At 37.9% G+C, this 14,322-nt stretch overlaps 1 protein-coding gene across 1 annotated transcript in view; it reads right to left on the bottom strand.

The window, feature by feature from the left end:
* The window catches only part of LOC107150661 (rho GTPase-activating protein 29-like), a 21,947-nt gene extending 13,013 nt beyond the window's left edge, over positions 1-8,934 (bottom strand). The window contains 1 exon segment of the mRNA XM_015495797.2: positions 8,875-8,934. Within this exon segment, the coding sequence (XP_015351283.1) occupies positions 8,875-8,934 (60 nt within the window).
* Between the last annotated feature and the right edge of the window lie 5,388 nt (positions 8,935-14,322).

Raw genomic sequence — 14,322 nt, 5'->3', positions numbered from 1 at the left:
CAGAGTCTCTGATTTGATATCAAGCTCCTTGATCCATTTTGAGTTAACTTTTGTGCATGGCGAGAGGAGGGGATTCAGTTTCATTTTGTTGCATATGGATTTCCAGTTTTCCCAACACCATTTGTTGAAGATGCTATCCTTCCTCCATTGCATGCTTTTAGCCCCTTTTTCAAATATAAGATAGTTGTAACTTTGTGGATTAGTCTCTGTGTCCTCTATTCTGTACCATTGGTCCACCTGCCTGTTTTGGTACCAGTACCATGCTGTTTTTGTTACTATTGCTCTGTAATATAGTTTGAAATCTGGTATCGCTATACCGCCTGATTCACACTTCCTGCTTAGAGTTGCTTATGCTATTCTGGGTCTTTTATTTTTCCATATGAATTTCATGATTGCTTTATCTATTTCTACAAGAAATGCCGTTGGGATTTTGATTGGCATTGCATTAAACCTATAGAGAACTTTTGGTAATATCGCCGTGTTGTTGATGTTAGTTCTGCGTATCCATGAACAGGGTATATTTTTCCATCTTCTAAGATCTTCTTCTATTTCTCTCTTTAGCGTTCTTATGTTTTCATTGTATAAATCTTTCACCTCTTTTGTTAGGTTGATTCCCAAGTATTTTTTTTTTTGAGGATATTGTGAATGGGGTGTTTTTCCTCATTTCCATTTCAGAAATTTTGTCGCTGATATACAGAAATGCCTTTGATTTATGTGTGTTGATTTTATATCCTGCCACTTTGCTGAATTCATTTATTAGCTCTCGTAGTTTCTTTGTAGACCCTTTTGGGTCTTCTAGGTATAGCATCATATCATCTGCAAATAGTGATAATTTAAGTTCTTCTTTTCCTATTTTTATGCCTTTAATTTCTTTCATCTGTCTAATTGCTCTGGCCAGTGTTTCGAGAACTATATTGAATAGAAGTGGTGATAGAGGGCATCCCTGTCTTGTTCCAGATTTTAGAGGGAACGCCTTCAATTTAAAGAAGAATTAATACCAATACTTTTCAAGTTATTTCAGGAAATAGAAAAAGAGGGAGCTCTTCCAAATTCATTCTATGAGACCAACATCACCCTGATTCCGAAACCAGACAAATACACCTCAAAGAAAGAAAACTACAGACCAATATCTCTAATGAACCTAGATGTAAAAATCCTCAATAAAATTCTGGCGAATCGGATACAAAAACACATCAAAAAAATTGTGCAACATGATCAAGTAGGATTCATCCCTGGGATGCAAGGATGGTTATATATATGGAAATCAATAAATGTTATTCACCACATCAATAGATTTAAAGATAAGAACCATATGATCATCTCGATAGATGCAGAAAAATCATTTGACAAAGTAGAGCATCCCTTTATTTTCAAAACATTAGAAAAACTAGGGATAACAGGAACTTACCTCAACATTGTAAAAGCTATCTATGCTAAGCCTCAGGCTAGCATCATTCTGAATGGAGAAAAATTGAAGGCATTCCCTCTAAAATCTGGAAGGCTGACTTCATTTAGCATTATCTTCTCCAACACCATCCATTTCCCTGCAGATCCATGATTTTGTTCTTTTATCATGCTGAGTAGTATTCCATTCTGTATAAATGCCACATTTTTTTTATCCATTCATCCACTGAAGGACATCTAGGTTGGCTCCACAGTTTAGCAACTGTGAATTGTGCTGCTATCAATATTGATGTGTCCCTGTAGTATGCTGTTTTTAAGTCCTTTGGGTAAAGTGAGAGAAGGGGAATAGCTGGATCAAATGGTGGTTCCATTCCCAGATTTCCAAGGAATCTCCTTACTGCTTTCCCAACTGGCTCCACCAATTTGCAGTCCTACCAGCAATGTATGAGTGTACCTTTTTCCCCACATCCTCGCCAACACTTGTTTTTGTCTTCATAATAGCTGCCATTCTGACTGGAGTAAGATGATATCTTAGAGTAGTTTTGATTTGCATTTCTCTGCTTGCTAGAGGTGATGAGCATGTTTTCATATATTTGTTGATTGATTTTATATTCTCTTCTGAGAAGTGTCAGGTCAGGTCCTTGGCCCATTTATTGATTATTTGTTCTTTTTTTGGTGCTTAGGTTCTTGAGTTGTTTATATACCCTAGAGATTTGTGCTCTATCTGATGTGTGAGAGGTAAAAATTTGCTCCCAGGATGTAGGCTCTCTGTTCACCTCGCAGATTGTTTCTTTTGCTGAGAACAAAGTTTTTAGTTTGAATCCATCCCATTTATTGATTCTTGTTTTTAATTCTTGTGTTATAGGGGTCATATTAAGGAAGTTGGGGCCTAATCCCACATGATGAAGATTAGGGCCTTCTTCTTCATCTATTACATGCAGAGTTTCTGGTTTCAATTCCTAGGTCCTTGATCTATTTTGAGTTAAATTTTGTGCATGGTGAGATAGGGGTTCAATTTTATTTTGTTGCATATGTATTTCCAGTTTTCTTAGCACCATTTGTTAAAGATGCTCTCTTGTCTCCAGTGCATGCTTTTGACTCCTTTGTCTACTGTAAGGTAATTGAAATTTTGTAGGTTAGTCACTGTGTCCTCTATTCTATACCATTGCTTTACCAGCCTGTTTTGGTGCCAATACCATGCTGTTTTTGTTACTATTGCTCTGTAGTATAGTTTAAGGTCTGGTATAGTGATACCACCTGCTTTGTTCTTCATGCTTAGAATTGCTTTAGCTATTCTGGATCCCTTATTTTTCCAGATGAATTTCATGATTGCTTTTTTTCTATTTCAATGAGGAATGCCATTGGGATTTTGATGGGAATTGTGTTAAACCTATATTATGCTTTTAGTAATATGGTCATTTTGATAATATTAATTCTGCCTATGCATAAGCAAGATAGATCTTTCCATCTTCTAAGGTCTTCTTTTCATTTCTTTCTTTAGGGTTCTGTTGATTTCATTGTATAGTTATTTCACCTCTTTTGTTGATTCTCAAGTATCTTATTTCTTTTCAGGATATTGTGAATGGGGAGTTTTCCTCATTTCCTGCTAAGAGGATTTGTGACTGATATACATAAATGCTTTTGATTTATGGGTGTTGACTTTATATCCTGCTACTTTGTTGAATTAATTTACTATTTCTTGAAGTTTTCTGGTGTCGTTTTTTGGTCTTCCAATTATAGAATCATATCATGAACAATTAGTGCTAGATTAAGTTCTTCTTTTCCTATATTTATTCCTGTAATTTCTTTCATCTGTCTAGTTGATCTGGCCAGTGTTTCAAGAACTATGTTGAATAGAAATTGTTAGAGAGGGCATCCCTGATTTGTTGCAGACTTTAGAGGAAATGATTTCAATTGTTCTCCCTTTGGAATGATATTGGCCTGAGGCTTAGCATAGATAGCCTTTATAATGTTGAGATATGTTTCAGTTATCTCTAGTTTTTCTAGTGTTTTGAACATAAAGGGGTGCTGTCTTTTGTCAAATGCTTTTCTGTATCTATCAAGATGATCATATGATTCTTATCGGTAAGTCAATTGATATGATGAATTACATTTATTGATTTCTGTTTGATGAAACAACCTTACACCCCTGGGATCAATCCCACTTGATCATGGTGCACAATCTTTAGGATATGTTTTTGCATTGGATTTGCCAGAATTTTACTGAAGATTTTTGCATCTATGTTCATTAGAGATATTGGTCTGAAGGTTTCTTTCTTTGAAATGTCTTTGTCCGGTTTTGGAATCAGGGTGATATTGGTCCCATAGAATGAGATTGGAAGTACTCTCTCTTTTTTCTATTTCCTGAAATACATTGAAGAGTGTTGGTATTAGTTCTTCTTTAAAGATCTTGTAGAACTCAGCTGTGTAGCCATCCATTCTTGGGCTTTTCTTGATTAGTAGTCTTTTGATGGCTTCTTCTATTTCCTCACTGGATATTGGTCTGTTTAAGTTGTGTATATCTTCCTGAGTCAATCTGGGCAGATCATATGACTGAAGGAATTTATCAATGCCTTCACTGTCTTCTATTTTATTAGAGGATAAGGTTTCAAAATAATGTCTAATTATCTTCTTTATTTCTGTAGGGTCTGTTGTGTTATTGCCTTTTTCACCACATATGCTAGTAATTTGAGTTCTCTCTCTCCTTCTCTTCGTTAGCATGGCTAAGGGTGTGTCAATTTTATTTTTTTTTCAAAGAACCAACTTTTAGTTTTGTCAGTTTTTTCAATTGTTTCTTTTGTTTTGATTTCATTGATTTCAGCTCTGATTTTAATTATTTGTTGCCTTCTACTGCTTTTGCTGCTGATTTGTTCTTCTTTTTCAAGGGCTTTGAGGTGTAGTGTGAGGTCATTTATTTGTTGACTTTTTCTTCTTTTAAGGAATGAACTCGATGCAATGAATTTTCCTCTTAGTACTGCTTTCACAGTGTCCCAGAGATTTTGATATGTTGTGTCTGTGTTAAGTCTAAGATATTGTGTTATTGAACTCTATAGTTTCTTTATTTAACTTTTGTTTGGAAGATCTGTCTAGTGGTGAGAGAGGTTGGTTAAAGTCACCCAAGTTTATTGTGCTGGGAGGTCAATTTGACTCTTGAACTTGAGAAGAGTTTGATGAACATAGCTGCACCATTGTTTGTGGCATATATATTTATGATTGTTACGTCTTGTTGGTATATGGTTCCTTTGAACAGTATGTAATGTCCAACTTTATCCCTTTTGATTAGCTTTGGTTGAAGTCTACTTTATTTGGTATGAGTTTGGAGACCCCTGCTTGCTTCATCACTCTAGGTGAGAGGTATGATTTTCCCAACCTTTCACCTTCAGTCTGTGTATGTCTTTTCCTATCAAATGAGTATCCTGTAGGCATTATATTCTTGGATCTTTTTTAAAAATCCAATCTGCGAGCCTATGTCTCTTGATTGGTGAGTTTCAGCCATTAACATTTAGGGTGACTATTGAGATACGGTTTGTATTTCCAGTCATATTTGTTTATTTTTGTTACTTAACGTGACTTGGTTTCCTCTTTGATTAGTTTTTCTTTTAGTGTACCACCTCCTTCTGCCAGTTATCATTGTTTTTCATTTCCTCTTCATGAAATATTTTGCCAAGTATGTGTTTTAGTGTCGGTTTTCTAGCTGTAAATTCTTTTAACTTTTGTTTATCATGGAAAGTTTTATTTCATCTTAAAATCTGAAGCTTAGTTTGGCTGGATACAAGATTCTTGGTTGGAACCCATTATCTTTCTGGTTTGAAATATGTTGTTCCAGGATCTTCTAGCTCTCGGGGAATGTGTTGAAAAATCTGCCATTATCCTAATTGGTTTACCCCTATAAGTAATCTGATTCTGTGTGCTTGCGGCTTTTAAAATTCTCTCCTATTTCTGTATATTGAGAATTTTCATTATAATGTGTTTTGGTGTGGGTCTGTTGTGATTTTGCACATTCGTTGTCTTGTAGGCTTCTTGGATTTGGATTTCCATTTCATCCTTCATGTCTGGAAGTATTTCTGATATTATTTCATTGAATAGATTGCTCATTCCTTTGGTTTGAACCTCTGTGCCTTCCTCTATCCCAATGACTCTTAAATTTGGTCTTTTTATGCTATGCCATATTTCTTGGGTTTTCTGCTTGTGGTTCCTTATCATTTTTGCTGTGCATTCTACATTCTTTTCAAGATGATATACTTTGTCTTTGTGGTCTGATGTCCTATCTTCTAAGTTGTATACTCTGCTGGCGATGCTCTCATTTGTGTTTTTAATTTGACTCATTATTTTTTTCAAGGATTTTGTGATATATATATATATATATATATATATATCCATCCTCAATCTCCCTGTAGAGGTCATCTTTTGCTTCTTGGATTTGTTTATGTAGCTCATTGTCAAAGTGATCTTTCACTGTCTGTATTTGTTGTCTAATGTCTTCTTTGAGATTCCAAAACATCTGAATAATGTAAATCCTGAAATCTTTCTCTGTCATTTTTTCTGCTGTTTCTGATAATTCTTCTAATGATGCATTGTCTTCAATTGTTTGTGGTATTTTCTTCCCTTGTCTTTTCATGTTGCTGGTATTTGTTTCCTGCTCTGTGGGACTGGTGTGTTATTGTTTTTACCCTATAGATTTGTAGTGCTCTTGTATATTCCAAGATCCCTTTTTTGTGGGGAAGGACAATGTTGACAGTTCCCAATATCAACAATACATCACCTATGTGTAAGTTACTGCTATTAAGACATTTATAGTTAGTCTCAATCTCTAGTATTGTTGGATTCAATTATAATTTAAAATATAATCAGCAGTTTCATAGAAGTTGTACACTGTCTTCTGGTGGTGGACAGAGAACTGGAGGTCAGGTATCTGACGTTATGTTAAGGGTGAAAGATGTGAGGGCAATGGATTAATAAAACTTAGGAAATTTGGAGGAGAACTCTAATCAAGAGGGTTAGTAGCAGGGGAATAGACAGGAGGTAATTTAGGGGAGACAAGTATGTGGGAGGACAGTAGAATGCATAAAAACAAACACATATATGTGTTTAGAAAATTACAAGAAGTAAAAATAGTAAAAATTAGGAGGTTGAAAGAGAAAGAGAGGGAGGAAGATAAATAAAAAGGAAGCAAAAAAGAGAAAAAAGAGAGAGAGAAAAATAAAAAAAGAGGGGTGGCTTATGCAATTCCTTTTTATTAAATTATTCTGGTCACTCAGTTCTATTTCATGCAAAGTTCTTGGTTTCACATATGTTGGGGTTGTGAGGACCAGAGGAGGAGGGGTAGAGGAGAAAGAAAGAGGATAAAATGGAAGAGAAGAAAACAAAAAACAAAACAAACAACCAACAAAATACTCTCAGAGTTCCCTTTTCTTCTCTTCTTTTTCAGTAGGTGGAGTTGTCTATTCCAAGCTTGGGTCTCTGCCCGCAGGGTGGTGTAGGTAACCAGTGTGAGAAGACTAAAGCTCTTCCTCTCTTATCTGGGCTTCCCTAATCTTGGTCTCTCTGAGTTGATCCTGGGTTTTAGCCCCCTCCCCTCTCTTGCTTATCAGGTCTCAGCTGGGGGACCTCACGCCCTCCACCTTAGGATTGCACCAGGTGGGCGGCGTCCTGGTGGCACTGTGCTCCTGTTCAACTGAGAGCTGATTTTGTGCTGATAGTTTCTATACTGAGTTATTACAGCTGGGGGAGGGGATTTGGAACCCAGGTACCTGTTCAGTCACAGATCCGGCTGGTAACCACACCCACCAAAGATGGTGAGAAAGGTGGAGTCAGTCCTTTCCCCAGTCAGGGTGTCTGGTGAGGTGGGGGGAGCTGGGATGTCCTCGTGCTGTGCCTAGAATGTGGTCTGGGGACCTGCGTGGGAGCAGAGCGTCCTCTGGAGTTCTGCCACTCCACTGAGGTGCTGAGTTGGTGTCTCTGCTCCCCCACTTGAGAGTCGCGCCTGTGCTCAAACTGTAGGCTTTTGGACAGAAGCCTGGAGTCTCACCTGAACAGAGAGGCTCTGAGTTCTGCTTGGTGTTCGCAGCTCTGGTGGATTCTGCGAAAATCTGCTGGATGGTGTCCTGTCACATGAGCTGAGATGTTGTGTTCCCTCAAGGCAAGACCCCGTCCGAGCAGGAGAAGCCACCTGATAGCTTTCTCTGATTCAGGCACAGAGCAGCTTGAAGCAGGATCTCCTCTACTCTGCCACTTTGGATCCCAGTCAACCGATTTCTGACAGAGATGCCAAAGTAATTCCGTGGTCTTTCAATAAATGGTGCTGAAATAACAGATATCAATAATGTGAGGGGTGAACCTCCAACCTTATTTCAGTCAACTCTAAAATGAACAGGAACCACACACCTAAACATACAACCTAACACTATCTGTCTTTGAATTCAGGGTTATGAAGGGCAGCTGCCTATTTTTATAAATAAAGGATGTTTTAGGAACACAGCCATGTTGATGTATTGTGTATAATTGCTTTTAAGGATTATTAATTATAATGGTAGTAGAGATAAAAGACTGTTCAGGTGTTGATAATTTTTGAAACTGAGGTTGTATACACAGAGTTCAAATACTGTTTGGCCTACTTTGATGCCTGTTTGAAATTTCCCATAATAAAAACTTGTTTTTGTTTTTTTAGTCTACCTTCAGATCTGCTCTGGGCTATCTCAAGGTCATCCCCATAAGCTCCATCACTCTCCTTCGCATTTCCCTCCAGCAAGGCTCAACCAAGCCTAGAGTCCCCTGAATGTCCTGTGGAAGCCAGCCATTCATTCTAACATGCTAAGCACAAATGTGACATCATGGTGGTACTCGATGAATATTAGATAAATATATTATAAATAAAATTATGGAAGGTTCTGTCTGCATACACCCTGAAGTTGAAACTGAACTTACCCTTCCCTAACACTTCTATAAACATGTTAATTAGCTCCTACCTCTTCCTTTCAAAGGAAGACTATGGGGCTAGACTGTAGTTCAGTGGTAGAGTGCTTGCCTAGCATGCCTGAAGCCCTGGTTCAATATGTAACACCACAACAAATAAAATAAAAAGGAAGGCTGTGACATTTGAAAACTTTCTCAGCAATACATCCTGAAACTTTCTTCAAGAAAAATAAAACTCTTATCAAGGGAGGCATTATTGCTGAATATCTGCTCTATGAACAAGGTGGCTCATTTCCTTATCACGTAATAATAAAGATAATTAATAAAACACATACCACTTTCCACAGAAAATACCAGAATGTGCTCCCAACATTTATCAATCCCCCGGATTCTTTACACACATGAATTATCTTTATGTGTGTGGCTCATCACCATGATGAAAGTGAATGGGAAATTAAAAAGAAACAGCAAACCAACTACTCTTCAAAGCTTCAAAGCAGCGCTATTGTCTGTGACTTGTTGTCTCAAATCAAGTGGTTCTGGCTTGATTTGAGACACCTGCACATTCTGGCCACCTACACAGCTCTCTTTCAGATTCCTCAGTGGCTCTGAGCACATGGCTGCACTGTCAAAGCAGTGAGATCCTGGTAGACATTAGAGATAACCAGCAATTCTGTGCAGGAAGCCCCCCCACTTCTGTGCTTATTAAAGTTACCCTTTACTTTCAAGCTCACACAAAAATATCACTTCATTCCCTCCATTGAAAATAATCATTCCTTTGGCTCTAGTTTTTGGTTATTGTATTCTGCCACTCATTAAATGGAAAGGTTCTACAGGTACTCAGTCTAGCATAAAGTGAGATCCTGCTAAATTTTCAGAGTGAATGCTGAATAAATTATAATAGATAGGAATCAAAATCCTTCCAGAATCCCTTCTGAGAATCATCTTTGTTCACTGGTAGTACTAACCCCCTGGGACCAAGAGCAGTTGTAAATGTCCACATTCCTAGGTCAAGGACTTTTACAGATTGGAGGTGAAGGCGATGATAATTGAGAGGTTGTTCTATTTTTGGGAGGTGGAGTGGGCTGGTGTTACCCTACATTCCCTGAATAGTGATTCTTCAACTCAGCCAAACTTAAATATCCTGCCAACTTGGGGGGTGAAACTTTTCTACCTGGGCCCTTTGGGCTTTCTTCCAATTCAGTCTGAAAGGTTTTATCAAAATCATGAGACCAGAGCTATAGGTATTGTCAACCTAATGAGGCTTAAGTGTCACTGTTCCCCACTTGCACAGTTCTTANACACTGATCCAGTCCCCCAGAGGCAGGTGGATGCCCTAGAGAATAAGCCTGACAGATATTTCTTGGAGCCCCTGCTGCCAGCAGTGCTGAGGCCAGCAAAAAGAAGCAGACCATTACCATTACCATTAGGGGAAAGGAGACCTTGGAGCATTGTGCCCAGGAGGCCCAGGGAGGGCACTCAACCTGCTGCCCGGAAGAAGATGACCCGCCATCGTGATTTGAATAGCACTTTCACCGAATTCGTCCTCAGAGCTTGCTGCCAGCACTGACCCTGCAGAGTGGGGCTGCAGTCTGCAGAAGCATGGTGGGGGCTGGGTGGGGGGACTCTGGCCATTGGCAGATTGGATCCCTTGTCTCAGTGACAGTCTGCCAATGGCTTTTTCCTTCACCTAGTCAGGGCTGATGGTGACACAGAGGGGAAGTTATGTGTTGGCCCAAGAAGCTCTGGCACCCCCTATAAGGAGCCCTGGGCTGCCTGAAGCCAGATTCTGACTCTGATATGGGAGACATAGAAGAAGTGGAACAGGATTTCATTGGCGAGGACTCTGCCGTCAACCCAAGCAGGAGAACAGACCAGGACTGGGAAACGGCTTTGGCAGCTTCCTCCCTGGCCTAGGTGGCGGAGTACACAGGTCCCAAGCTCTTCAAGGAGCCCAGTAGAAAGTCCAACAAGCCCATCATCCACAAGGCCATCTCCCACTGCCGGGAAGGTGAAGGAGCCTCACAAGAACTCCATATTGGAGGAGCTGGAGAAGTGTGACGCCAATCACTGCTTCATCCTATTTCGTGACACAGGCTGCCAGCTCAGGGCGCTGTACTGCTACTACCCGGACACCGAGGAGATCTGCATGCTCACGGGCCCAGGGCCCAGGAGAATCACCAAGAAGATGATCGACAAGCTGTACAAATACAGCTTGGGCCGGAAACAGTTCAACCTGATCCAGCCAAGACCATGTCTGTCAGCGTGGACACCCTCTGCATCCATAACCACTGTGGCAGCCCAAGTGGCCCGCAATGCCTATTGCCAAAATATATATATTTAAACACATGCACATAAAGAGAAAAAAAGAAAGATGTTGGCTCTCAAAATTTTTAAAATAGAAAGGACTTGCTTGGGAGTGATATTGGCCAAATCATATCCCTATATTTTGTGCATGTACGAACATGTAGCCACAAATCCCATCATTATGTACAACTTACAACTATAATGCACCAATAAAAATTGTGGAGAAAAATAGTAAAGATATACCAAATATATCTTCCAACTAGATTTTGGTGCTTGGTCATCAGCCTGTGGTGTTTGCTAGATTTAAACTGATATTTTACTAATGAGAAAACACATTAAGAGGACTAGGTGGTTTGCCAAATTCACACTGGGCATAACTCATCCTGCCAAGTTCACAGTGAAGCTGATCAGGACTAGCAGCGAGGGTTCTTTCTACCACCACATCGACTGCTATCATTCTTTTGGTTTTGAACATTTTTTTTTATGCAATTCCTCCCCAGATCAGGCAGGAAGATCTTTAAATATTTTTTTTCTAGTATTGGAGTCTGAAGTAACTAAAAATATTATTCTAGAAATAACTTCAAAATGTTCTTTCCCATAACCTGTAACAAAAGTATGTCATTCAATTCTGACATGATTCTTTCTGAATTCAGAAAATTTCATATTTATAAAATATAAATTATTCCTTTTTTCCTATTCAAAAATGTTTTTAAGAAAAGTGGGAAGTGTAGGTTATAATACTCACATAGTATAATGATATTTAAATTGGATTGAATATGTGTTGAAATTTACAGGGTAAAAGAGAAAATAGAATGTAGAAATAAGTGTGAGGCTCACATGGCAACCTTGGGCAAGCATACTAACACCTTAGAAGTACTGTCTCTAAGGTGTTGTACACTCATAAGTGACATGTGGAGGTAGGCGCAGGGAACTAAGTCTATGGAGTCATGTGATCAGACACATATTCCACAGTTAGTAAGCAGTGTAGCCAAAAGTAAGTGAAATCTATTTGTTATTAAGCCTTGAAATTGTCATTGGGTAAGACAACTGAAACTAGAGATGGGCTTCACCTTGAATGCAGAGGAAGAGAACAGGGCAGAACTGTGATATAATGCCACATGTTCCTGTCTCCTTGCTGAAATCCTTGATTCTTAGTCTAGTTTCCATTTTTGGATTTGAATGCCTATAAAATAATTTGTTATTCTTCTTATCTGTGCTTTTAAGGCTAGAATTCCATCTTTAAACTGAGTTCTATGTATTTACCATTCTCTTGACCATACTACCCAGCAAACACAGGGGCTTCTCTGGACTTTCTGGGATCATGCTCTGTCTTCTCCATTTCCTTTCATCCTGGTGAAATTTAATCTCCCATGAATTTGATCTTTCTTCCTAGTAAATTTCCATTCTCTGATTCTAATATTCATCCCTTGGAAGATTATCTGCCTCATTGCTGGATAAGAGAAGGAAAAATAAATGATTGGGAAATGAAATTTTTGAGGAAGTAACTCTTCTGTGTAGTGAGTGATATTTGCTTATTTCTTACGTTGCCATGTTGCAACTTTTTCTTTCTATCTGTCTTGTGGGGAGCTATACAACACCTGAAGTTGACAGTAATGCTGTAGAATACTGCCAGCTTCCTTCTTAGTGGCCGTTGCTCTAGAATACAAGGGTCCTATTGGAAGACTTCTCTGATCTCTGGAGAAAGCTACATCATGGTATAAACTTCAGGTAATGAATATCTGCTACCGGACCTGCCAAGGGATTACTTCATCTAAAAATAATGCCTTTCTTAGCACATTGCACAAGTATGTGTGTGCCTCAGCACCCTTTTACTGGCTGTTCCCTCTACCAGGAGGACTTTCCTACTTCAAATGACATTTTTTCCATCAATAGCACTTTTTCAAAGAGATACTTTCTCAACCTGCTAAGTAAGAGCAGAATGCAAAAATGTATTGTGTCATTTTATCCTACTCCATTCATTCACAATACTTATTGTTGGAATAGATTTTATATATTTTCATATGTCTATTTCTATATCCATCTCTTTCTTTCCTTTTTTCTTTTATTGGTTTTATTTTTTAAATACTTGACAGCAGAATGCATCACAATTCTTATTACACATATAAAACAATTTTTCATACTTCTGTTTTTATATAAAGTATGTTCACACCAACTCATGTTTTCATACATGTACTGATGTCCATCACATTCCACCATCCTTGTTAATGCTCTGCCCCCTCCATTCCCCTCCCACTCTTCTTCCCTATCTATTTCTTCTCTCTTCCTTCTTTCTTTCTTCACATTTCTTTCCTTCTTTTCCTTTCCTTTCCTTGCCGTGCCCTTCCTCCCTCCTCCTGCTGCCTCTTCATTTCATCTAAGCCAAAGTTTCATGAGGACAAAAACTTCTCTGTCTGGCTCACTCACCATTATGCTTTCAAGTCTAGATCACTGCATAGCACATAAAAAATTCTCAATGAAGATTTGTCTCATGGAAGAATTATTTGTGTTCCTCTTTAATTAGCCATTTGTGTTAGACAGAAATGCAGTATTCTGAAGATTTGGGCAATTAAAGGTACAAAAGAAGATTATATGTAATATAAAACTGGATTCCCTCCTATTCATAGATCTACCCCAATTATATCCGAACTGTAAAATATAACAAAGAAAACAAATAAACAAACAACAACAAAAAAAACAATTTTAAAGGGCATTTTAGAGATAAGTCAGAATATTTAATGTGTGCTCTAAATTGTAAGAAATATTAAATCAGTTTCCTTATGGATTATGTTACTGGGGTTGTACAGGAGAATTTATTTTTAGAACATGAATGCTGAATTACCCAATGATAAATTGTCATACTGTCTAAAAGTTACTTATTTCAAATGGCTTAGCAATAGCAAAAGTAAACCATATATAAAGCACTTATCTCTCTCTCTCTCTCTCTCTCTCTCTCTCTCTCTCTCTCTGTGTGTGTGTAGGAAGAGAGAAAGAGAGATTACAATTATGACAAAATGATAATTAGCAATATATGTGAAGTCTTCATTATATAATTCTTTCAACTTTTTTGTAGGCTAAAGCATTTAAAAACTAAAAGGTTGGGAAAAAATAACTTTTCAAAAAAGCATTTCTGATGTGACATTGTAGTTAATTTTTACCTGAAGTTTATTTTTCAATTTCCATATTTATACTATCAGTTTGTTGACATCAAAATGCTTAAAGGACTAAGCCTAATTTTCTTTATTTGAGAACTTGTAAAATTGTGTGCCCAACTTTAGCCAGATGAAGAACCAAGTTTATAAAAGACTGCCTGTGATTCTCACTAGCAAAACATCTCCTTTCCGTTAAATATTAATAAGTGTACTTGAATTGTTAAAAGTTTCCCTATTCAGACTAAAGGAGATGAGTTTTGATCAACTTTATGAAAATTATTTTCATCTGAGTGATCATAACATAACTGATGAGTGTCATCCCTAGGAGCACTTATTTACAGGGAACTAAAATAGATTTTCGATATTCAAATTTATATACTTTATGTACTCTAGACTAATTCAATTCAATAAACTTGGAAACTGGGAGACAGATATTAAATAACTAGGAACAATAAAATGAAAATGTATCTCACCTTTCTGTGTTTTTATGAACATCTTTCAACAATAGAAACAATTTGCCCCTGGGTCTTACTGTTCTGGTACATAAAGT

This window comes from Marmota marmota, unplaced genomic scaffold (assembly GCF_001458135.2).
Source record: "Marmota marmota marmota unplaced genomic scaffold, marMar, whole genome shotgun sequence".
In the NCBI taxonomy this organism is placed as follows: domain Eukaryota; kingdom Metazoa; phylum Chordata; class Mammalia; order Rodentia; family Sciuridae; genus Marmota; species Marmota marmota.
This window is presented reverse-complemented; position numbering and strand designations above follow the sequence as displayed.